Source organism: Musca autumnalis, unplaced genomic scaffold (genome assembly GCF_047663935.1).
Source record: "Musca autumnalis isolate F117 unplaced genomic scaffold, ASM4766393v1 scaffold_2, whole genome shotgun sequence".
Classification (NCBI taxonomy): Eukaryota; Metazoa; Arthropoda; class Insecta; order Diptera; family Muscidae; genus Musca; species Musca autumnalis.
This window is the reverse complement of record NW_027411755.1, coordinates 147,581,731-147,609,203: the sequence shown is the minus strand read 5'-3', so window position 1 is coordinate 147,609,203 and position 27,473 is coordinate 147,581,731. Positions and strand designations below refer to the sequence as shown.

General features: G+C 30.7%; 1 protein-coding gene across 9 annotated transcripts in view; it reads left to right on the top strand.

Moving 5' to 3' along the window:
* The window catches only part of ab (BTB/POZ-zinc finger protein abrupt), a 181,673-nt gene that overhangs the window by 97,045 nt on the left and 57,155 nt on the right, over positions 1-27,473 (top strand). For 5 of the 9 annotated variants that reach the window (XM_073969511.1, XM_073969512.1, XM_073969516.1 and 2 more), the window contains exons 3-6: positions 7-1,006; positions 1,100-1,649; positions 1,777-2,046; positions 4,188-4,404. In XM_073969511.1, the coding sequence (XP_073825612.1) occupies positions 480-1,006; positions 1,100-1,649; positions 1,777-2,046; positions 4,188-4,404 (1,564 nt within the window). In that variant the 5' untranslated portion in view covers positions 7-479. The remainder of the gene's footprint in view (positions 1-6; positions 1,007-1,099; positions 1,650-1,776; positions 2,047-4,187; positions 4,405-27,473) is intronic. The other 4 variants (XM_073969513.1, XM_073969514.1, XM_073969518.1 and 1 more) reach the window with 1 other exon arrangement.

Sequence of the window (27,473 nt, the reverse complement as noted above, 5' to 3'; positions counted from 1 at the left end):
TTGCAGAATTCCGTCCACTTATTCAAAACCTAAAACTTTGAACAAAACAAAAGCAAAACTCCACCCCCAAACCAACCTAAAAATCCTCAAAATCTTAGCAAAATTAACAACCAAATCTTATGGACAAAAGAACTACAAATATGGATGTTTATTTAAAATGAAATCCTTTATCTAACTAACTAAACAAAAGAAGAAGTAGAAGAACCAGAGAAAACACAATTAATGGCAAAGTTTGCATATGGCCTACAAAGAAACAAAAAAACTATTAACTTTTAAAGAAGTCCTATAAAAACAAACAAAAAGGAACCCAAAAAAAAAATACTCCAACAACAACAAAACCCTTTTTACAACCGAAAAACGCCAATTTCTATTTTGAAAACTAAAGTCAAGCTATAAAAGTGGCCATTGTAGCCTTCTTGCAACAAAGTCCAACCATAACAATACAACAATTTCATTTGAACAAAATCAACATTACGCAAATGACTGAATCAACACAGCTACAAACAGCAGAAAATAATAACGCAGGCGTTGTTAAAATGGAACCATTACCGCCTGCCACAACAGCATCAACAGCAAATACCACATTGGCCACATCGCCAGCCCCATCTTCGGTAATGGATCAACAGCAGCAACAACAACAGCAGCAGCAACAACAACAACTGGCTGCCGCAGCAGTAGCAGCCGCTGCCGCCACCCAACAGCTGCAACAGCAGACAGCTTCCCTACTAAGTGCAACACAACAACTGCATCAGCAACAACAACAACAATACGCTTTAAAATGGAATGACTATCAAACATCAATGTTAAGTTCATTCCGTCATCTAAGAGATGAAGAAGATTTTGTCGATGTCACATTGGCCTGTGATGAACGCTCGTTTACGGCCCACAAAGTTGTATTGAGTGCCTGCAGTCCATATTTTCGTAAATTGTTAAAAGCCAATCCCTGTGAACATCCCATTATTATACTGAGGGATGTGCCAGCGGATGATGTAGAAAATTTACTAAGGTAAGTTAAGGTTACGACAAAGAAAATTATCAAGAAATATCAATCTTTTCTATATTTTTGGCATACATAAATATGTTTTTATTCTTTTTTCAGCTTTATGTACAATGGTGAAGTAAATGTTGGCCATGAACATTTACCGGAATTCTTGAAAACCGCTCATCTCCTACAGATTCGTGGTTTGGCGGATGTCAATGGTAGTGGCGTTAACCCCTTTGGCAGCTCAACAACCCTGAATCCAGTGGCAAAATCTCTTAGCAATGCATTGAGCAGTAATTTATCGGGTAGCACGAATAAATTAAATTTCCTAACAGCTGCCACACAGGCATTGAGTCAAAACGCGGGCAATTCACCATTTACGACACCCTCACTGGCAACATCTACACCCCTAAATAATCTATTAAACAGCAGCAACAACAATAGCAATAACAACAATACAACAAACAACAATAATAGCAACAGCAGTAATGCCAATGGCAACAACACAAATAGCAACAACAACAACAACAGTAACAATAATAGCAGTCATAACATTAATAACAATAACAACAACAATAGTAGTAACAATAATGGAAAAACACCTGCCATACAGGAATTGAAAGCTTCCTCAGCGTCTCCCGTAAGAAAATCAAATAACAACAATAAAGTAAAGTAGACAAGGCCAAACCCTTCAAAATTATTCTTGTCTTACTCGAATGTCTAACTGGTTTACTCAAATTCGATGTTTTCTCTTTGTTCTTCTCTTTCCATTCCTTTATTTCTCTTTCATATAGGCCAATAACTGGGATCACTCAGATTCGGACAGCAATCGCAATAACCACTTGACCCCTCCACCCCAGAAAAGAATCAAAAGTGCCGATTTGTTTCGTGCCCAACATGGTATTAGCCCTGAACGTTTATTGATAGATCGTGATTTCCCCGTAGCTGGCCAACATCCTTTGACGCGTAATCGCGATCGCAGCCGTGAAACATCCAGAGATCGTGATCGTGAAATGCGTGAATCGTTATTGGGTCAGGCTTTGGAAAATTCAAATGGTTTACAGGTAAGCGGGGCAAAAATGATCGAATAAAAAATTGCATGGGATTTTTTGGAAGTTCACACACCGAGGTTGCCCTGACTATGCATTTTAATAATGTAGATAAATGATTACCTTGTTAATGAGTTATTGCCGTTATCTGTGGGGTTTAATACTGTAATTCAATTATCCATGGTTTTTGTATAAAGAAAATAAATTATCCGAGGTTTTTGGATAATGTAAATATATTATCCATGGCTTTTGGATAATTAACATACACACATTGTCCAAGGTTTTTGGATAATATATTTATCCATGGTTTTTGAATAGTCTAAATATATAATCCATTCCTTTTGGATAATTCAAATACCTTATCCACCTTATCCACGCCGTTTTGATAATATAAAAACATTATCCATGGCTTTTGGATAATATACACACATTATACACGCCTTTTGGATAATGTAAATACATCATCCACGCCTTTCGGATAATGTAAATGCATTATCCAAGCCTTTTGGATAATGTAAATAAATTATCCACGCCTTTTGGATAATGTAAATACATTATCCACGTCTTTTGGACAATGTAAATACATTATCCACGGCTTTTGGATAATGTAAATACATCATCCACGCCTTTTGGATAATGTAAATACATCATCCACGCCTTTTGGATAATGTAAATACATCATCCACGCCTTTTGGATAATGTAAATAAATTATCCACGCCGTTTGGATAATGTAAATACATTATCCAAGCCTTTTGGATAATGTAAATACATCATCCACGTGTTTTGGATAATGTAAATACATTATCCACGGCTTTTGGATAATGTAAATACATCATCCACGCCTTTTGGATAATGTAAATAATTTATCCACGCCTTTTGGATAATGTAAATACATTATCCACGTCTTTTGGATAATGTAAATACATCATCCACGTGTTTTGGATAATGTAAATACATCATCCACGTGTTTTGGACAATGTAAATACATCATCCACGCCTTTTGGATAATGTAAATATATCATCCACGCCTTTTGGATAATATAAATGCATTATCCAAGCCTTTTGGATAATGTAAATACATTATCCACGCCTTTTGGATAATGTAAATCAATTATCCACGTCTTTTGGATAATGTAAATACATTTTCCACGGCTTTTGGATAATGTAAATACATCATCCACGCCTTTTGGATAATGTAAATATATCATCCAGGTGTTTTGGACAATGTAAATACATCATCCACGCCTTTTGGATAATGTAAATACATCATCCACGCCTTTTGGATAATGTAAATGCATTATCCAAGCCTTTTGGATAATGTAAATAAATTATCCACGCCGTTTGGATAATGTAAATACATTATCCAAGCCTTTTGAATAATGTAAATACATCATCCACGTGTTTTGGATAATGTAAATACATTATCCACGGCTTTTGGATAATGTAAATACATCATCCACGCCTTTTGGATAATGTAAATAAATTATCCACGCCTTTTGGATAATGTAAATACATTATCCACGCCTTTTGGATAATGTAAATACATCATCCACGTGTTTTGGATAATGTAAATACATCATCCACGTGTTTTGGACAATGTAAATACATCATCCACGCCTTTTGGATAATGTAAATATATCATCCACGCCTTTTGGATAATATAAATGCATTATCCAAGCCTTTTGGATAATGTAAATACATTATTCACGCCTTTTGGATAATGTAAATCAATTATCCACGTCTTTTGGATAATGTAAATACATTTTCCACGGCTTTTGGATAATGTAAATACATCATCCACGCCTTTTGGATAATGTAAATACATCATCCACGCCTTTTGGATAATGTAAATACATCATCCACGCCTTTTGGATAATGTAAATGCATTATCCAAGCCTTTTGGATAATGTAAATACATCATCCACGTGTTTTGGATAATGTAAATACATTATCCACGCCTTTTGGAAAATGTAAATACATTATCCACGCCTTTTGGATAATGGAAATACATTATCTACGTCATTTGGATAATGTAAATACATTATCCACGCCTATTAGATTATGTATATACATTATCCACTGCTTTCAAAATTCAAAATATGTTTTTTTGTAATTTTGTATTTATTTCTCTTCTCCTCTTTCTTCCTCCATCCAGAAACAACATAATGATATGGGCTCTCTACATGGTCAAAGTGCATGCGATGATTCAAACAGCTCCGATACTGAGCCCTCAGATCGTGGCGATGGACAAAATGAAGGAACCATGGATTCAATGGACAATCAACGTTCTCACAACTTCCCTAATGCCTTTTTGGGCTTACAAGGTATACCTGGTCTATTGCCAGGACCCTCGGGCATGGGTGGTGATTTCGGTAAGTCGAAAAGTTACATATTATTCTCTGTCTCGCTCTCTCCTTTTTTGTTTCTTTATTTCGTTTTTTTTCTCAAATACATAAATGTATTTCTTTTTTGTATTAACGTACATATCTATCTAACTATCAAGCATTTGTATTGATTGGCAACGAAATGAAATTCAATCATTATTTTTTTATATTTCTTACAATTTTCTATATTTACATAAATACATACATATTTACATAACTATATATTGAATATATTTGCCTCTTGATGTTATGTTGACAAAATTCAAATATCATACATAACCAACAACAAAAAAAAGTGAAATTAAAACATGAATTAAAATTTGAAAAAAAAACTGACATTACACCACCTGAATCAGTTACAAACAATTGGAAAATTTTTAACTTTTTTTGCAACATATACGTACATATATAAATTAGCAAAAACTCTCATTAATGCAATATATGATAATCAGAAAACAAAAACAAGCATGTAGTAACAATATATCATATATAGAAATAATACAATATTTGCAAAATAGTAATGGCAAAATATAAATTGTTAAAAATTGGCCTTAAACAAATGTGAGAAAAAAAAGAAACCCCCAGAAAAATTATTTTAAATTAAGGAAAAAATGTTTGCCATTATAATAAAAAATACCAATTATTTTTAATAGTTATAAACTAAATGTTATGCTTGCCTCTTTTAAGTTTTATAAAATACGATTTTTTTTAATTTTTTTTTTTTGGAGAAAAAAACCATGTAGAAAACCTTTATTAACAGGCTAATAAAAATTATTTTTAACTATTCCATTAATACCAGCAAATATTACTGGGACGTGATCGGTATCACCAAACTCCCCTTGCAAGAATAAAAAACTCAATTTCTATTCCCCCCATGAAAAAAACGGAATTCGTATGTCATTGAAAAACTACTTGAAAACAACCAAGAAAGAAATTACTTTTATGTTTATTACATATTGAACACTTATACACATATTTCTGTAATTTTCATAATAATAATCATCACCGCCATCATCATCATCATTTGGTAGACATTTGGTGAATTTGGTGTGTGTGTTTGAAAAGCCATTTCTCTAATACCAAACAAACGTTTGAAGTAATGGCATCAAGTGCCGATGATGACACACTGAATATTACTATTCTCTAAATGGTCATATTTATCATTAAATTATATCCTTATGGTTTTGGTTATTTCTTTCTTGAGAATCTCTTTCCTCCCCTTCCCCGTATGGGATTTTTTTAGTCAATTTTTTTTTTTGTTTGTTTGCTGGCTGTTAATATTCAATACACATCTATTTAAAGTGACCATACGTTTTATGAGTAATAACATCTTATGACAATAGCCAACAACAACGAAAAAAAGAATCGAAATCGAATTGGAAAACAGCAGCAGAAGTTAGCATTTGTCCTCTGTGTCCATCTATGCGTGTTAGGTGGTTGTTTTTTTTCGTTCTTATTTTTTGCTTAGGGTTGTTGTTAGCCGATTTCAACCATCAATGAATGACATGCTGTTTTTTATATACATATCAGCCATTTCAGCCATAACCATGTTGTTGCTTATTATTTATTCCTCGAAGCTAGGAATTGTATTTGTTTTTTTTTTTTCGAGTGTTCCTTCTTCTTATTATAATCATCTATAAACATTCAATATCTATGCTTATATGTCCTGTTAACGGCCATTAGCATGTGTATACTACCCCCCATACAAATCAACAACAACACATCCTTTTTTATGGTCATTACTACCTAACACAGGAACGCAAACTAGCAGCAAAAACAATGGCATCATTTGTAATTCAAACAACTGTTAAGGACATTAAATAAAAGGTTTTTTGCTCGTTTCGTTTTGTCTTTTGGGATTGTGTGAAATAGTCAAATAATATATCCTCCCCCATTCAATCCCTAAAAATATGCACAATGTTTTAATAATATTTTCAGCCAAACAAAATATATCATAACATGTGGAAGATATTCACAAAAATAGTCAAAGTTGCCTGAAAGTATGCAATTCTTTGGAAGGAGATTCAAATTTAGTTCACCTCATACACCACCCAGCAAAAAGAAGTCGTTACTAAATAATGGGTTTTTATAGCACTTTTTGATAGCCGTAACTACTTACAAAACCCCCTACTAACCCATTATTTTAACAAGGGCATGTAGTGCTTAATAACTAGTTATTCTATGGCCACTGGAAGTTTAAAAATAAACTATAAGCAAAAAAAATATTTTCTATTTTTAGAACAGTTGAGGTGTAATTTGTTTTCAATTTCAACACACTTCATATTTTTTATTTCGGTCTTTGCTGTATTTAAACACACAAACATCTGCTTTGTAGCTGAACACACTACACACTATATCACGCGTATGAACATTAAGGGTTGTTTAAACGCTTACATGTGCACAACCAACTGTTCTTTGTTTTTTTTTTTAACAAAAAATTCCCGGCCGACGGTGAGCGGATTTGTAGTCGGAAACACACGCTCTGTGTCACCGTAGTCATAACTTAATAAGGAGTAATATAAGTAGTTATTGTTGTTAACATTACTTTGTAATGGGTTACACAATGACTAATGGATCCGAATTTTTGCTGTGCACATATGAATTTTGGAAAGGAGAGTTTAAAAAAAAAATATATATGACAAGTTTTCATTTGTAGGCTCAGGCCTCCTGCCGCATGTCTATTCTTCATAAATGTTGAATAGTCTATTAATATCTATTACGATTTTAAAATTTTAAAAAATATACATTAAAAAATCTCATTTTTAATTCAATTCGCCTTAAAGTATTCAATTGTAATGCATATTAACGAAATCGGAAATAAAACGTATTTTAAGAATTTCCAAAAATATATTTTAAAAATCCTCTTTTGTAAATCCAGATCGCCTAAAACCATAATTCATATTAAGTAAATCTTAATTAAACCTCTATTGCAAGTTTAAATCGCATAAGCATATGCAATGTGCATGCATAACACTTTTTGGAGATTTAAAGAATTTTTCAAAATAATACTTCAAATATCCCCCTTGAAAATATAAATCGCCTAAAAGTATTTAATTTTAATGTCTGTTAATAATATCTATTTGAATACTTTAAGACTTATTAACATTTGTCAAAGATATTCTTCGAAAATCCTCTTTTGTAAACCTAAATCGCCTTAAAGTATGCAGTCGAAATTCAAATTAAGTGAATCAGCAAAATCTTTCAAAGTTTAAAGAATTTATTACGATTTTCCAAAATAATGCTTCAATTAGCCTCTTTAGAAAATCTAAATCGCCTAAAAGTATGCAATTTAAATGCATGCTAAGAATATATTTATTAATGTCTGTTTGAATATTTTAAGACTTATTAACATTTTTCAACGACGTTCTTCAAAAAGTCGTCTTTTGCAAATCTAAACGGCTAAATGTATGCAGTGGAAACTCAAATTAAGTAAATTTTAAAAATCTCTTAAAGATTATAAGATTTATTAAGATTTTCCAAAATAATACTTAAAATAGTAAAATCAAAATCGCCTAAAAATATGCAATGCAAGTTCGATTAAGAAAAGCTTAAATTAAATATTTTTTAAGACTTTAAGGTATATTAAGATTTGTTCATAAATATTCTTTAAAAATAATATTTTGTAAATATGATTCGCCTAAAAGTATGCAATCGTATCAACTAAATCTTAAATGAGATCTTTTTGAAGATTTTAAGACTTATTAAAAATCTTCACAGATACTCTTCAAACTTCCACTTTTGTAAACCTAAATCGCCTAAAAGTATGCATCGAAAATTCAAATTATGTAAATTTTAAAAATCTTTTGAATATTGTAAGATTTATTAAGATTTTCCAAAATAATATTTCAAATAGCCCCTTAAATAAACAAAATCGCCTAAAAGTATGCAATTGAAATGTACGTTAAGCAGGTCCTAAATAAATAAAGATTTGTTCAAAATTGTTCTTCAAAAATTCTCTTTTGTAAATCTGAATCGCCTAAAAGTATGCAACGGAAATTAAATGAATTTAAAATGAAATCTTTTTGAGGATTTTAGGACTTAAGGTTAGTTCTTAGGATTAAGATTTTCCAAAGATAGATTTCAAAAAGTTTCTCTTCAATTCTAAGTTGCCTAAAAGTATGCAATGGTAAATCAGATTATGTAAATCTTAAATAGGATCTTTTAAAGACATCAAAATTTGTTCAAAAATATTCTTAAAAAATCCTCTTTTGTAAATCTGAAACGTCTAAAAATATGCAATGAAAATTCATATTAAGTAAATTTTAAATGAAATTTTGACCAGTTTTAAGACTTAGAAAGATTTTCCGAACAAATAGTTAAAAAATCCTTTTTTTAATCTAAATCGCCTAAAATCATGCAATGGAGATTCAGTTTAAGTATGTCTGAAATTAAATATTGTGGCAGTCTCCTGATAGTATATCACAAGTATTCTATAAAAATCTTGCGCTAGCCTTTTTAAAAACATCAGCTATGAGCGATATTTAATTCAAATGATAGCAATTACCTAAATGTATGCAATGCAAATTTATATTATGTCCCCTAATTAAATGTTCTACAGTCTCCTGCTAGTCCATCAGAAGTATTCTATAAAAAGCGTCGGAAAACCTTCCATTCAAATGATTTAAAATTGCCTAAAAGTATGCAACTTTTGTTATGCAGTAAGAAGAATTTTGAAATTTTATGTTTTTTGTTTGCAAATTAAAAAACACGCTATACAGGGTGGCGTATGGTGCACGACATAACTCATTCGCACTCAATATAGTTTTATTAAAGTCGAAATTATTAATGCATTAAAATTGATTTGGAAAAACTATTTATTTTTTAACAAAATCTATCAAACATGTATTTAAATAAATAACAGTTTATTTGTTGAGAGAAAATTTTTGAAATCCCATATCCTTTGTTTGCCAATTAAACAACACCCTATACAGTGTGGCGTATGAGGCATGACATAACTCATTCGCCCTTCAAATAGTTTTGTTTAAAATCGAAATTATTAATGTATACAATTTGATTTAGAAGAAAATCCCTGCTTTCTGAAACCTTTAGAGAGTATTAAGTGTGCACACATTTTTGGTTAAAAAATTCCCAATATAATTGAGGTTTTCACACATTCAGTGCTAAAAAGTTGTCTTAAAACATATTGTTTTGCAATTCTCCTTAAACAAAATTAACATTTTATTGCTTTATCATTGTTTTTCCCCCTTTCACGACCAAAAAAACCATATCAAATCCTAACAAATAATGCGCTCTCACACATATGTTATCCGTCCTGTTGTTCTGATTTTCAATTGTTATTTCACATGTTAAACGAACCCACCAACAACATCAACGACAAAAAATCCAAATATTTTCTTTTGAATTTTAATATGTTTTCTCTTGGACATATCTTAAGATTGAGTCCTAAACAAAAACCAATATCAAATAGAAAAAGAAAGAAAAAAAAAACGAGCCGAAAGGGCCACATAAGTCATGAACATTTTTAAAATTAAAATAAATTGTAAGAAAAGACAACACATGATGGTACTCTCACACGTTTGCAAAAACAAAAACAGCAACAACATGACGACAGCAGCAGCAGGACCCTGATAAACTAAAGGTTGTGTGAATTTCTATTTCTTTTGCTAACCGCAACACAAAAATCCAAAAAAAAGAAAAAAGATTGACAGTAAATAAATAAGAAAAATTGTCATGAACGATTGAGAAACATTATCAGGCACAGGAATAAAATGAGAAGAAAAAAAAACAACAATTGGGGGAGTTTTAGACGTACCAAAACAAATAAAACTTTTGAATTTTCTTATTTTTTCCATATGTGTGTGAATCTACTTTCTATGAGTGGGTTGGTTGGTTGTCTAAAAGATAAATACCCGTTTTTCCTAACAACAGAATATGGGCTTTGCCAAACTTTGGTTTTGTCCACCTTACAATGTGGTCTATGTATGATGACTACAACTTTAAAAACCAAAAGACCAAGCAACCTTATTACCAAATTTTGTCATTTCATTTCAACAACCCCTATGTACATTTGGACAATGTTTGTCTCTTAGCTAAAGAAAAAAGAAATTGTCGTTTTTTTCCTAAGATCTTTTTACTTAAAGACAACCACAACAAAGCCAGAAAGAATGACAAGTTTCTTATAAAGAGGGTGGAATCTCAAGTTCCTTTTCTTGCTTTGTCCATTTCTAAGTAAAGACAACATTTAAAATTGTAAAGTTTATTTACCAAGGCCCAGTCTTGAGTTTACTTATTACACAAATACACACACACACATGTATAGACATACATTAACACTCCTTAAACATGTCAAATACCCTGATATATTGAACTTGTTTTTTTTTTTCTTTCTTTCTTTCGTTTTCTTAACAAAACTGACCACCAGTGTTTTCATTATTATGGTTTATTTTCTTCTAGTTTTTTTGTTTTTTTTTTCTTGCTCAAACTTTTCAATTTTATTTCACATGTTCTATTTCATATTATTAAAAACCGAAATAGCAAGGAGGCTGACCTTTGCATGACTTTATTGGTTTTATTTCCCATAGGCAGTCAGTCCACACCCTCTAGTGTATCTTCTTCTTTTGTTATATAGTTTTAAAATTTATTTTGGCATATGTAAAGAAATCTGAAAATAAACTACAATAAGAATCTTTGACGGAGAAGACTTGTATCGTGTAACATTTTAAAACATATGATCCTGTCAAATAGTTTTCTTTACACAACAAAAGATATGTTGTAGTGGCCACTAAACAGATAGTTTTATGTAAATGACAATATACACAAACAACATTAAAACCTTTTTGGGCTTGTATTTAAGCTTTGTATTACATTAAACCTTACAAAAACTATTATCCTACTCTATGTGACATACTATGTGGCGTATGATTTACAATATAAGTCATTCGCCATAATTCACCATTTTTTCTGTTGCATACTTTAGGGGTCTGTTTTTAAAGGAGTACATAATTTTTCAATTCTACGAATTGTGTGTATGTGTGTGTGGAGAGAGACACTCTCTGGGGCCAAGCGTTCCCTATTTCGCCATTATATGTTCTAAATTAATAACGTATACGGATTGATTCAGTTTTATGCTTTAACGGCTTAGAAAATCCGAATAAAATCAGCACTTTCCTTCCCTTTTTCCGCTCTATAACCAATAATGTTTAATTACAAAATTGCGTACGAACACGTTAAATAATAGCTACAACATTTACTTAGTGAGTTTTTATATAAATGTGGGTCTTACCTTCTCCCTTTCCCACAAACCGATTTCAACTTAATCTCTGCAAATGAATATAACTAGCGGAAAGACAGGAAACAGGCGGAAACATTAGATTCGCGCGCATTATATCAAACTTAGCAACAACAACAACAAAATACAAAAAATAAAAAAACAAACTATGGCTAAACCTTGTTGGTAATACCTAGTTATATTTCACATACCACATCTAAAAAAGGAAACGGGTGGGGGTGAGAGCAAGCAAAAAAAACGAAACAATAAAAATAATCGCAAATAACAAACATAAAATTGTAAGTGCGTGTCGTGTTTGAATTTAATATATTAACACAGTAAGGCGAAAGGAAAAAAACAACAAAACGACAGACATACAATTACAAACACACCTAAACACCATACATCCATCCGTACTTGTATGGAACAATTACATGTTTATTGGAATGAAGAAAAACTCACTATTCCTCACTTATGCCAAGTTTACACTTGCGCTCCAAAATCCACTGGATTTCACGAAATCCTGAAATACACCCCGGTGTTTACACTTATTTTTTTGTTGATTTCAAACATATGACAATGATCAAGGTAGATGCATATGTGCAGCTGATTGAACATGAATTTTCAAAACAAGTTGTTGTAAATTGAATTAAACATCAAAAATATTCGACAATACAGAACTTTACAACTTTATTTAAAAAATTATCGTAAAATTATCTATATATCATATCAATTGTGTATAGTACCAAAAAATAAAAAAAATAAATAATGATTTTATAGTTGAGATATCATAATAATAAATTTTGATAGATAAAAGTTGTGCTCAGAACCTACAAAATATTAGTACATGCAGTAGTTGTCCCGTTTAGTGATAAAAATGCATTCCCGTACTCCGAAATCTAGCAAGATTTGCACTTCTCTTTAAACAAAAATAGCGCCGAATAACACCCTCTTCTCCTGTTTTCTGCCATACAATTTTGACCTATTAGAAACTAGCAGCAAGCATGTTCATATGTTCATTGGTATCTAATATTATAGCTGATACGTTGATTTTGACATTTTTGCTGAAGTTTTTGCAATTTCCGTCATTTCCCGTTTCCGTATTTTTAGGAAATTTGTATGGGGGAGAAATTTTTTACAATTAGATCGATTTTCTAAAATTACCATTAAAAAAGTACGGGAACACAATGAAAAATAGCATTGTAAGAAATTTATTTAATATTTTTCACGTTGTTTACAAATTTTGATACTAAAATTTGTTGTTTCAGCAATTCGCACATCTACCTTGTTTATTGTGATACGTGAAAAGTGTTGCAACTTTTGGTACTTTTTTAGGCAAAAGCAAGGTTGTATATCATGTGTACTGTGATTTCGATGTTGATTTCGCTGAAATCACGAAATGAGATGATTTCATTTTTGTATGCGAAATCATGATAAATTTTGCATGATTCCGCGCGAAATCACGAAACGCCTTCGAAATCACGAAAAGACGCCGAATGTAAACCAAACATTAGTCCAATGGAGTACTGATGACTGACATGTTTTGCCAGGCCACCACATATGTCTTGTTTCGAAGAAAAAAACGCAAACATACAACACTAATTTTGGTGGGGGCAAACCCCCCTCCCCCAAACACACGAACACTCAAATACTAATAATGAAGAAAAACTTTGTTAAACGTTTATATTTAATGGAATGTTAATAGCACATTTATAGTTACATACTTTGATTATTTTTTTTCATTCTTTATTTCATGTTCATGTTTCTTGCACAACATGCGCCAAAATGTATGCTATGAAATATACGCCAACATTGCCATACACAATAAATGTAATAGTGGAATGAAATCAAGAAAATGTGGTATGGGTAGTACTTGATAATAGTTGGTGTAAACGCACCCATTATTTTCCGCAAAACATTGATAAATAATATGAATTGTTTCTTTCTCATTGCACAGTGGAGCGTGTGGTTATTGTTATTTTTCAAAGAAAATAACTATTATACCTTGAGGATGATTGCCGAAATCATCATCAATTTACTGTATTATTTTATAAATTTATATCAAATCGAATATGCGGCGTATGATATACGACAACACTCATACGACCTTGAAATGGTTTTAGAAAATCTAAATTTTTCATGCATTTGAATTGATTTTAGAAAATTAAAAATATAAATAGAGGTATAAAAATAGTCTTTCCTATGTGAAAGATAACTCGCCACTGCAGTACCTTAATTTAATTTTTAGTCCATCAATTTACTGCAATTCTTTTATAAAATTATATCAAGTAGAATATGGGACGTATGATGTACGACACAACTCATACGACCTTTATATGGTTTTATTTAATCCTAAATTTCTCATGCATACAAAATGGGTTTTGGAAACCCAAAAATAGAAATTGATATTTAAAAAATAGTATTTTTTTAGGTGAAAGATAACTCGCAACTGCAGCACCTTAATTTAATTTTTAGTCCATAAATTTACAACATTATTTTACAAATATATCAAATAGAATAAGGGGCGTATTATATGCGACACAGCTCATACGACCTTGAAATGGTTATATTAAAACCTCAATTTTTGAAGCATTTGAATAGATTTTGGGTCAAAAATAGTATTTAATAAATTTATAGCAAATAGAATATGGGGCGTATGATATACGACACAACTCATACGATCTTGAAATGTTTTTTAATACATCAATTTCTGAAGCATTTGAATTGATTTTGGGCCAAAAATAGAAAGAAAGATTTAAAAATAGTCTTTTCTAGAAGAGAGATAACTGGCTCTTGCAGCTACTTAATTTCAAGTTAAGTCCATGAATTTGCAGGATTATTTTATATCAAATAGAATTAGGGGCGTATGTTATACGACACAACTCATACGACCTTGATATGCCTTTGTTAAAACCTCAATTTCTGAAGCATTTGAATTGGTTTTAAGCCAAATATAGAAGCAGAGATATAAAAATAGTCATTCCCAGGTGAGGGATAACTTGCTGTTGCAGCTCTTTAATTTCATGTTTTGTCCATGAATTTGCAGGATTATTTTATATCAAATAGAATATGGGGCGTATGATATACGACACAACTCATACGATCTTAAAATGATGGTTTCATAAAACCCTCAATTTCTTTCTTATGCATTTGAATTGATTTTTTAAAACCAAAGATACGTTTATTTAGTTCAAAATGCCTGCTTTCTGAATGTCAGCATGGTGAATAAGTGTCCAATCAATTTTTATTTAAGAGAACAAAGAATAAACTTCCAATACATTGGCCTTGTGTGCTACTTCAACTGACACCAACTTTCTTTACTTCAACTTTCCAAGTTTAAATTAAAATGCCATTTTGCTTCATCCGTTCTCTCAGCAAGATCTAGTCTGTGAAATCTTTGTGATTTTATACTTCTGACCATGCCATTGTCGGAATATAGCTCAGGGTTTACACAAGACCCATATTCACATTATGCAGTAACAGTGAGCTAATATGATTCGAAGTGCACTCATTGATATGAGAGTCTATCTTGTCCCTTCGGATATGTTTGTGGGAATGATTTGTTCCATAGATTTTTCCCAAGGTTTTTTGTCTCCTACACTCTGAAGTACTACCAAGGGAATGTTGAAAAGATCACATCATAGGCAGGTTAAATTTAAACAGGGCAATCATAAATATTTCCCTCAGAATTTTCCGCACGTAAAATAATTTAAAAAAGTGAAAATCTTTTAAAATCCATATTTTGAAACGTGGAAAACTACTAGAATCGCTTAATTGTGGACTATTCCCACCGAATCGACAAAAATATTCCCTTATTAGACATAAATATGGAAATACAAAAAAATGTGAAATTGGGGAAAGAGAACAAATTCCGCACGGAATTTTTATTCACGGTTGCCGTGAAAATTATTTTTTAGATCTATTCTGTTATCTCAATACATCTGTATTTTCTTAAGATATAGCTGAAGGTTCATACGATGCCGATATTCTCAGTCCACGAAGACGGAGTATAGAATTTTCAAAGAAATTTTCTGCCGAACAGCAGTGTGTTGAAAAGACCACATAAAACATATTTTACTAAATAATTCGGAAAGACTCAGGTTTTTATATTTTCTTTGAGCACACGAGGCGAAGGATCTCATCTGTTTTTTTTTTATTTGCCTATTATTCTACAAATGATTTTCTAGTACTTTAGGGCGTATGAATTGTGACATAGTTCATTCGCACTTATAATGGTTGTCATATAACATAAATTATTAGTGCCTACGAATTGATCTCAGAAAACAATTTTTTAAGATATTTTTAAACTATTTCTCTTCCAATTTGATATATAATGACCTAAGAGGTATATTGAAATATTTGGAATCTAGAAGTTTGAGCTACGGCATGACTGTCCTTCCGGGTTCGTAATATTATGTTCATCGACTTTCATCGCCAAAAAGAATTGTTCGCACCCCAGGCTTTGATCTCCATATTTACGCTTACTGATATTTTTCCTTTAAAACGGTTTAAGAAATCGGTTTTTTTTTGTTCTAGAACTGCAACTAACAAAGTTTTCAGAAGCGAATTAATTTGATTGACAACTCTAGGTGCTTTTAACGGTATACATATAAGTTTAATCGGTTACTTAAAACCGGTTCAAAAATTCGTTTTAATGTCGGAATATCCGGATCAAAAATTGAGATAACCGGATTTATCCTCCAAGAAAATTTGTTATTAAGGTGTTCACCATTACAAGAGCTATTTGTGGTAAATAGTTCAGAAGCACCCCAGATGTCTACATAAGCAATAACCAATTGTTATGTCTACATACCAATAAATAACCAATGACGAATATACAGAAAAACAAAAAATAGTTTATTTCTGAACCAAAACCGATTAAATGTCAAAAAGGACAATGAAAACGGCACAAAATCGATTAGCTGTCAAAGAGAACCGTACCTAAAATCTTCTGAGCAACATTTGTGTAGAATATTTGGATGCTGAAAAATCTCATCTTGTGGTACTTTCACTACGGTTCAAGAAATAAAGGACGAAAAGGACATGAAAGGCAATGAGTTAGAATAATGAAATGTTCTACAAAAAGATTCGCCAATCGATTTGACTGCAGACATGTCACCTCAAAATGAAGCTACAACAACGCCAAACAGAGATATGGAGCTATTTTCCAAAGCATTATAGGGAAAAAATCAAAAACTTCATCGCGCGATATCTCAGAAACTTGGCCTATGGCGAAAATTTCCTTTTGAGTTCTTAGTATACCCATCAAGATCTTTCATCTCCAAAAGAAATTTTCCACCCCCCAAAAATGCTGCTGCACAGTGTTATTCTAAAAACTTGTTTTGTAGAGCTTCTGGGCGTATGATATACGACATCAATCATTCGCCCTTAAAATATTTATGTTAAAATCTGAGTTATTAATAAATACGAATTGTTTAGGCAAATCTAAAGGAACCCAGAATAGAAACTAACCTTCCAAATCCAAAGAGGATGTAATGTGTGAAGAATAATTTATTGGCAAAATTGAATTTAACATATGTACAATTTTGTCTACACTTTTTCAACTTAAGCTACATTGCCTTTCCACCCAAGAACCAGTATGGCACTGCAAACTCCCCCAAACAATTGCCAAAGCACGCACTTTTTGTTACTAATTTCTAAATTCTTAGCTTCAATGGACATTACAACAACAACAACAAAATAGATAGGAAATTGTATCGTACACATGAGCTCACGCATTCTTGTCCCCCTTTCCACGAATTTCTACAATTTTTTTTCTTTCTTCCTATTAATATCTTTCGATCGTTTTACGTTTTATTTCTTACAATTTTCTTTACATTCATTTATTTGATGAATATACATTATCCTTTAACACGCACCGAATTGCACAGGACCCACAGCTAAAAAAATATAGTAATACTTATCTCATATATAGATTTTATTTCCATCACATACATTACGTTTGTATTTCCAATTTTCCTGTTCTCCTTATGTGATTCGCCTTCTTTTACTTGTTGTTGTTGTTGTTGTTGCTAACTAATTCCTTAGAACATTAGCAGCAATTTCTTATATCATTTGTATTGTGCGTTTTGTTGGTGAAATCATATGGGTGTGTGCAAATGCGTGGTCTTAAATGATCCATATTAGAAAATAAAAAGAGAAAAAAACAAAATCAAGGAAAAAATTGCCCAGCTATGTAAATGGACAGCATTGACAGCAGGCGAGAAACTACTTACGCACAGCAAGAAAACACTTAACTGCTAATACGAATTGTGTTTTTGCTTTCTTCGTCATTTGCAATCAAATGTATTTTATAGGAAAGGAAAGAAGGAAAAAAACGAAGGGCCCAAGAAGTTATATCAAACTTAGACAAAGATAAATAACTTTTTGTTGTTGGTTTTATTTGGTTTCCATCACACACTCACTCACTATTCTATCTTGACAAATTTCTATGCGCTTGTCGTTCGAAGTAACATTAAAATGAAAGAGTTCAAAAAGAGGGCGTTTACATACAAATTGTGGCCTAATGTGAAATCATAACAAAAGGCAATTTCGAAGGGAGTAACGACGAATGATGAGGAATTGTTAAGTAACCCCCCATTGACCAAACAATCATTTATTTAAACATAAAATGTTAATCTATTTTTAGATTATCTGGCAATGTAAAGGGGCAAGGCAAAGCAATTACTATCAGGGAAATTTGTATGCAAACTAGACCATTTTGCCGGAATTGTTATTAATCATACGCACGGCACTTTCCAGAAGAAGAGAAAATATTAAAATTAAATTGAATTAATTTGCACACATGCCTTTGTTTATTTTGAGGTGAAGGCTGGCTTAGTGACGCATCATTTCCATCCAATTCCAAGTCAATATCAGTTTGATTATGCATATAATTCACCGATTTGATTTTTTTTTAGAAATATGGGGCGTATGATTGACGACACAACTTATTCGCTCCTAAAAACCAAATTTCAAAATCAATTGGTGAATGAGAAAATTTTACAATTTTTCTATAAATACTAAAAGAGTTCTACGAAATTTCGAAATCAATCAGTAAATGAGAAAAATTTACAATTTTCTATAAATACTAAAACATTTGTGGTAACAAAGCCCTCTTCTAGATTCTTTTAAGCCTTTGATTATGTATTTAATTCACTGAATTAATTTTTTAGTAATATGGGGCGTATGATTGACGACACAACTTATTCGCTCCTAAAAACCAAATTTCAAAATCAATTAGTAAATGAGAAAAATTTACAAGAGTCCTACGAAATTTAAAAATCAATTAGTAAATGAGAAATATTTACAATTTTCTATAAATACTAAAAGAGTTCTGGATACAAAGTTCTTCTCTAGATTCTTTTAAGCCTTTGAATGTTAAGAAATATTTGCTTAAATAAAAATTCAAATAACACTACAATTTGTTTTTCTCTAATCCTTAGTCCATTCCCAAGGGGGTATTTGAAAATATATAAAATAAAAATAAAAGAAAGGCATTTCATTAAAAATTCTCACTTCCAATAATATGTTTGGTGGTCTCATCTCATTCTGTTCACTTTTGCAACCCTTTTTTGTGATTGGCCAAAAAAAAACTATGGAAAAATAAGTCTTAACGGATGGGTCTAATCCATGCATTTTGTTTTGTATATAAATGAACTGAATATAAAATTCTAATTTAACAATAACCAACGCCCAGTTTCAAGTTTTTTTCTTTGTGTTCTTACGGCTCAATGTTTTCTTAAAATCTTCAATTTAAATCTTACTAACACCCATACCATGCCAGACATTTCTTAGCAGCAAAGTTTTTTTTACTCTATCAATACATGAAAAATACTCTTTTTACACTTCTCATATGTGTATGTATGTATGCCAGTGAGTATGTGTGATTGTGTGATAAGTATATCATTTATATAATAAAAAATAAGAAAGAAACTACGCATATTTCAAATACAAAACACTTTCAAGTATTGAGCAAATGAAATGCAAACATTATATATGCACAAACACACACACACCCACACAAACACCCGGGCAAATACAATTGATGACGACCCGAATGACAAGTAGTAGTCAATGTTGTGCTAGAGAGAGAAAGAGCCAAAAGAGGATAAAGAAAGCCAGGCAAAAAAAGTATAAGAAATAAAATAAATTTTAACACTACGCACCTACTTACATTACTTACGAATGTTGGGCAATAACTCATCCATTAAAAGGGATATTACAAATGGCACAAACACACACACACACATTCCAGCAATCTAGCATCCCCCTTCCTTCCTCATCTCCCAACTTAAACTTAGGGTGTTAGCCAACAAAAAGAAGAAAATGTGTGCAAGACAGGGTCAAGTCCTCAAAAAAAAAAAAGAAGGAAGAAATAAAAGGTTTGTTTTACAAACTCTCCATCACCTCCTTCATCATCAGCACCAAAGAAAGAAAAAAAACGCCAACAACAACATGAACACATGACATGTACGCATATACTTAAAGGATATCAATGCAAAAAAAAAACTCACACACAGCAAGTATAAAGGATGAAGTATTACATTTTAAGATGTATGTATAGTTCTTCTTATCCTACAAACCCCCCTCCCCGCCACCCTTAGACACATTTTATTTTGCAGGGCATTTAAAAAATAAAGAAATGGACAGAATACACATGAAGAGGGTTTGGTTGGTTCAAGTGATAAGCAAAAAATAACAAGCCCAACAACAATAACAACAACATTTGAAATAGTTATTCTTTGGGCCTAGACAGGCCAGCACAGCACACCCCCCATTTAATATAAATACATATATTGAATAAATGTGCAGATTTTCTCTGTGCTCATCTTCCTTCCATCTTAGAAAACAAGCCACATCACAATGGGAGAAGATTCCACCCATAGATATATATATTTTATATGGTAATGAGACCAATATTTGTTTCCTATATCTATTCTTCTTTGAAATTTTTACATAGAATTTTTTGTTTTGTGATAATAGATCATCATGGCAAAGGTGTGACTTTGAAGGAAGTGTGGAATAAATGATGGGCCATGAGGTCGTCTTCAAAGGGTATGGAATCAAAACGTTTTCCAGAATCTGTAGTTAAAATCGAAATTAGCTTTGACGTTGAATTCAAGAATATGCTTTTCTTCTAAAATAAATGTTCCCGAAGATGATTGTCGATGACTGTACAAATTAAAATAAAACACTGATTTTTATTGGTCTTCAGCCGAAAAAAAAAAAATATTTTTGTTCAAATATTCCTCATTTGTCTTTATGTCTTATTTTTAAGCATTTTTTTCCACACATCTAAAAATTTATATTTAGAGGAAAGCTAATTTATTACCATGCATTCTCGTTTTAATCCCGTCTCCATATCACTTCATCATTAATTTAATGTTATGGCGCTATGGTGCGTGTGATGTACGTCATAACTTATACGACCCTCAAAGGATTTTTTTAAATCATAAAATATTGTTTATTGGAAAATCAAAAGCGGGGACAAATAGGCAACATTACCGGCTTAAAAAAATGAATTGGTATTATATGTGCCCAAGAGTTTTTGTAAAAATCTTATTAGAAAGTTGATGAGGTAAATTCGCCTTATAAATTGTATTAAAAATACTTTGAAGGCATTTAGAAGTTTATCTTCAGAGAAAAGCCAAACGCTTCGCCTTTTTATTGATATAAATTCAATTTCCTAAAAATTATCAATTTAATTATAGAATGATATGGTACGTATGATGTACGTCATAACTTATGCGACCTAGCATTGATTTTCTAAGATCACAAAAAATTAATGCACACGAATTGATATTGGAGAACCAAAAGCGGTGATTAGAAGGCAACATTAGCGCTTAAAAAATTAAACGGGTATTCATGAGATTGATTTGCCTTATAAATTATACTAAAATACTTTACACACATTTAGAACTATAAGTTCAGAGAAAAGCTTATTTCGTACCAATACTTCACATTTTAATCCCATATCGATATCAGTTCATTTATCTGAATAATCAAGTAAATGTTATAGCACTATTTGGTGCGTATTACGTACGTCATAACTTATACGACCCTTAAATATGTTTTTTTTAATATTAAAATATTTATACACTACGAATTGATATTGGAAAAACAAAATCGGCGATTCCTAAACCACATTGTGCCCTCAAACACAAAAATTAACATGACACAGAACCTTTGGCAAAAATCTTTTTAGAATCTTTATTGTATTAAATTTCTTTATAAGTGATATTAAAAGTATTTGTTCAGATTTCGTTCGAATTACTAACAAATTCCTGTTATTGTACACAATTTCTGGTTGATTGAAAACAAAAATAAATCTTTTTTTTTTCAAAAAACAAACGTTTAGTAGTAGTTCGAACGAATTTGAATTCGCATCGTCTTAGTGAAACAGGCCATTAAATATGAATTGATGCAAACATTTCAAAGGAAGTTTGTATTGGATAATGTGGAAATACTTCTTTAACAATATTTTTAATTGTTTTCACTGAAACATTTTTCCTCGTTTTTATATTATGGCCAAAAATGTATAACTATTCTGTAGCCAGGCTGTGATTGGTACGGAAATCAAAAGAGCTATAGACACTTCTTGATTGATTGTTTGTTCATCTCGATTTCAAAGTATTTTGTTCATTTATTTATTAAAAGCTTGTTCTTATGTAATAAGAAAACCTGTGATAGGTCTATATGTCTATTTTCTAGTAGGTCTAGGTGTCCATTTTCGGAATATCAAAATAAATCTTATGTGTGCACATACCTCTTGAGTAACATTTTTAATTTTTTGCATTTTACTCCAATACAAAAAATTCGCATTTCCTATTTTTTGGAAACCTTTATGTTCAAGTGATTACGGATGTCATGGCTCAATATGGCGTTTTTAAATCCCGCCAATATCAATAAATTTGCCAGAGTTATCTACAACTTAATTTCGCAATGCTACGGGGCGTATGAGTTGCGACATAACTTATACGAGCTTTAAGCGGTCTACTTAAAAATTGAATTTTAAGAAAATACGAATTGATGTGGAAAAACCAAAAGCACTCGTGTTTAGTCTACATAACCTGTTTATAGCATCTGCAAGTGGCTACAAAGTGTGCGCATTAATTTTGGACAGAATTGTATCGTAAAGTTGAGGCAATTTAATTTCAGAAATTATAAAATATTATTTAAAAGAAATCTATATACATTGTCGTAAGCCCAAATACTTCTTAAATAAGTTAATTAATTTTTTTTCGAAAAGTCATCCGTTATCCGTTCGTATGGAGCGTATAAGTTGCGACATAACTTATACGACCTTTAAACAGCATACTTAAAACACGAATTTTAAGAGTATACGAATTGATATGGGTGAAACAAAAGCACTCGTGTTTAGGGTACATAGCCTGCTTGCAGAATCTGCCAGTGGCTACTAAGTGTGCACATTGATTTGAATAAAAATCCAACAATTTCATGGATGGACTTAAATTTTCATAATTTTCGTAGTAGTACATTTTTTTTTTTTTTTGGAACTTAAAATAATTCTATAGGATGCAGTTCTGGGTATCACTGACACTTTTAAATAAAAAATATATTTTTCGTTTTATTTAATAATTTAATAATTAAAAAAGAATTTCATAAAAAAAAAACTTTAACCACCTTAAAACCAACTATTTTTCCAAATGTGCTACAGGAGTCAATTTTTTCAAAAATTCAAATAGTTGCCATGTGTGCATTTATTTTTTTGAATAATAATTTTCATTTTCTCCCCTTACCCCCATAATCCTCTACACATCTAAGTTGGAAAATAAACAACGGCCAATTTTCGAAATTTACATATGTATTGGTAAATGTAAATAGGAATGGCTACGATGAGTCCATTTCAAATTCTTTATTTTTCTTGGATATTTTATAAAAAAAACACCAACACACCTCCACACAATTTCTCTCACGTATTTATACACAGACAATGTCTTCGTCTTTCCTTACTTGAAATCGAAAAAAAGGAAGAAAAAAGCAAAAGAAACGAACTAGCAAGGACCATAAGTAAAACTGATGGGTTTTTATGCTTCCGATATAAATAAATGTACATTGCATATGGATTTATGTAAATCTATGGCAAAACCATCTTCAAATACATTTATGCCCCACAAATATTCACATGTACACAACTAACTCTACTTACCTATACATTTACATCCACACACACACACACATTGGAATAACAAACCATTTTAGAAAACTCCTGACCACCCATCCACACCCGCCGCATTCTCACTCATATCACGAAAAATAAGGTTTTTCTTAAACTTAAAACTGGTTTGTCTTACGCATATCATTTGTAGATATATGCTATTACACACACACACACAAACAAACATACTTATTGTGATGGCCTGGATGGTCCAGGAAAGTTTTATTTGTTTGCCCGTGCGGGTGTGTATAGTTTTTCTCCAATTCCACTTTGACTTTTATAATATTTTAAAGCAAAATATACACACACATTTTCTCAACCACTATTACGATGCCGACTACGACTACAACAACGACTTCTACAATGACAAAAATATAAAATTTATACAATTTGAAATGGATTTCAAAATGAAATCCTATACGAATGAACAATTCAAATTATATTTTATTTCTTTTTGCCTTGCTGCTGCTACCCCCCTTCCTTCTCTTGCCCTTGTCAAAGCTAACTTTTTGTGTTGAGTCTGCAAAAGGGACATTCATCGGCAATACCCACAACACATAAACACATACTAACAAACACTTGTGAATAATTTCAAAATTTTATCCCTTTTTTTTCTATGCTTGTTATTGTTCAATAAAGAGTGTAAGAGGTCCTTTTTGAGATAGATGTATGTGTGTAGTTTTCAACAATGAAGAAAAAGTTTGTTGTTGTTGTTGCTGTTAAGGATTTTTGCTATATTTCCACCTTAAGTACTTTTGCTTCCATACATACATTTGGTCCATCTGTCTTTTGGTGTGTGTGTTCGGTTGTGTGCAAGTGTGTTTGTGGACACAAGTGTTTGCTTGATAGGCCGTCCGGTTATACAATTTTTTGTTTCGATCTTAACTTTCTTTCTAATGTATTTGTATAAGCACGTCCAGTATTTTTGTTGCTGCTGTTCTAATGCTTCGTTAGATTTCTCAAAAGGACTTACTACCCCTTTTACCATTTACCACTTCTTAGAAATATGTACATATATTTAAATGGACATTTGTGTTTGAATTAGAATTTGAGTATTTCATATAACTATTATATATGTACATATATGAAAATGGACACACTCGCACACATTTATACAACAATTTCTCTTTGTTTAATATTAATGTATTTTCTATATTTTTATATGTATATACATGTATTATTTTTTGTTGAGATGCTATTGTACATCTGTTTTTTTGTTTTTGTTGTTTTTTTCTATTTTTTTAATGGAAAAAGTTTAACCCTTTTTACAATTACAAGAGAATCTAATGCTTTTGTATATTAAAAAGAATAGCTGAGTAAATACATTGGAAATTTAGATTATGTGTGTTTTTTGTAATCAAAATAATGAAATCCTAGAAATAGAGATTTTATAGTTTTTGCAAATTAAAAATTGTAAGCTTTGTTGCTTTTTTTTCTTTTTGAAAGGATTTATTCAAGCAAATATGAGAGGGGAGTTATTAAGAATATAAAAAAATTGACTTGAAAAAGTAAAATAAATATATTATATGTAAAATCATTTATGTTAGTATCCAAAGATTTTTTACTTCCGCCAAGGAAAATAAAAATAAAAAGCAAAATGTTCACCCCATTTTTATATTTTTGAAATTATTCGAATTATTGGCCTGTTTCACTATTAGTTCAGTATAGTCTCGATAATTCGGACAATGCGGTAATTTTGAAGGAAAGAAACCTAAAAGACTACTTTAATGAGTCGCCAGAGGTTTAATCATTATAATAAAAATATTCCTAATATTGTTGTCTATAATATTACCGAAGGTATTTTATGCTTATAACACTGTGCGACACGAAAAAATTAACCACATTCTGACACCGCAGCGTGATAGAAGACGAAAAATAATAAGAAACGTGTCTCGGCGTTTTTCCCTGTTACTTCGAATTTCGCGGTTATGGGCCCCCAAAGACATGAGGCCTTGATGAAAAAAGGACCATTTTGTCAGGCTCATATTTTCCAAACCGCTAAGAATTTTGGTTTACTCGTGAAGGCAAAGTTGTAGCTCTCATCTTAAAGAATAATAATTGTGAAGACATAAAATCCATTCAACCTTATCTTCACGAATTGCTATAATTTTTTTGGTAATAAATTAATTAAAAATTATATATATTTTTTTAATTCATATCCTATTTTTTCATTAATAAATCTTTAGTTAAATTTTCATTTTAATATTTTTACTTTATATTTTATTTTATTTTTTATTGTCTATTTATTTATTTATTTATTTATTTATTTATTTATTTATTTATTTATTTATTTATTTATTTATTTATTTATTTATTTATTTATTTATTTATTTATTTATTTATTTATTTATTTATTTATTTATTTATTTATTTATTTATTTATTTATTTATTTATTTATTTATTTATTTATTTATTTATTTATTTATTTATTTATTTATTTATTTATTTATTTATTTATTTATTTATTTATTTATTTATTTATTTATTTATTTATTTATTTATTTATTTATTTATTTATTTATTTATTTATTTATTTATTTATTTATTTATTTATTTATTTATTTATTTATTTATTTATTTATTTATTTATTTATTTATTTATTTATTTATTTATTTATTTATTTATTTATTTATTTATTTATTTATTTATTTATTTATGTTCTTTTTTGATAATAAATGAATTAAACATATTTTTTTTTAAATTAAATAATTTATAATATTTCTTTAAGTCGTAATAAGTGGAAATACATCGATTTAAAATTGTTTCGAAATCATATTATATTTTTAATTGCATAATTAAAATAAATATTTCATTTCAATATTTCATCTAACATATGTTTTATCCATAGTAACTTCTCCCCCTCCCCCAACCCAACTAATGCGTCCCAATACTCTTCCAGTTTACCATTAGTTACCTCACCATTGAGGCTCTGGCAATTAAAACATAATTAGTTAATTAATAACAAATATCGACAACGCGTTTGGGGTAAATGCAGTGTATTGTGTGTGGGTTTTCTGGATAAACTTAAAAGTGCAAACAGCGAATTTAATGAAACATATTTGGAACAACCCACCCATTTGGCAAAGCAACAAAAACCGTATCCAATTATTACTGTATATAATTTTTCCCCAACTAATATCTATTGGAAAAAAATCTATAGGCACACTAACAACGCACAATGGACGCAATAAATAATCAAATATTTTACGAAATGGCACACCTTATTTTACATACAACGAGAATAACAACAACAACAACGGCAACAATATTTCTAATATAGATATAAATTAGTGGACACCCACCTATTTTCCAAACAACACCATGATGCATCAAAAATAATAATGGTGGAACATATAAACATAAATACATATTGTAATTATAATTATCGTAGGATATTTCAGTAATATGTATATAAAAGTTACAAGGCATAGTAGGAAATAGAGCGTATAGAAAAAAATACAAATTGATCTAAGTGAAATATGTTTCAATGATGATAATATATTCTCCATTCCCTATTGCTCTAAAAATACCTCACATAACAATAACAATCATATATATGTTCCAACAAACATCCCAGAGGAGAGAAGGGAGATTTTGCTCTTATCAATGACTGCACTCCGATTTATATTAGTTCAATGATATGGGA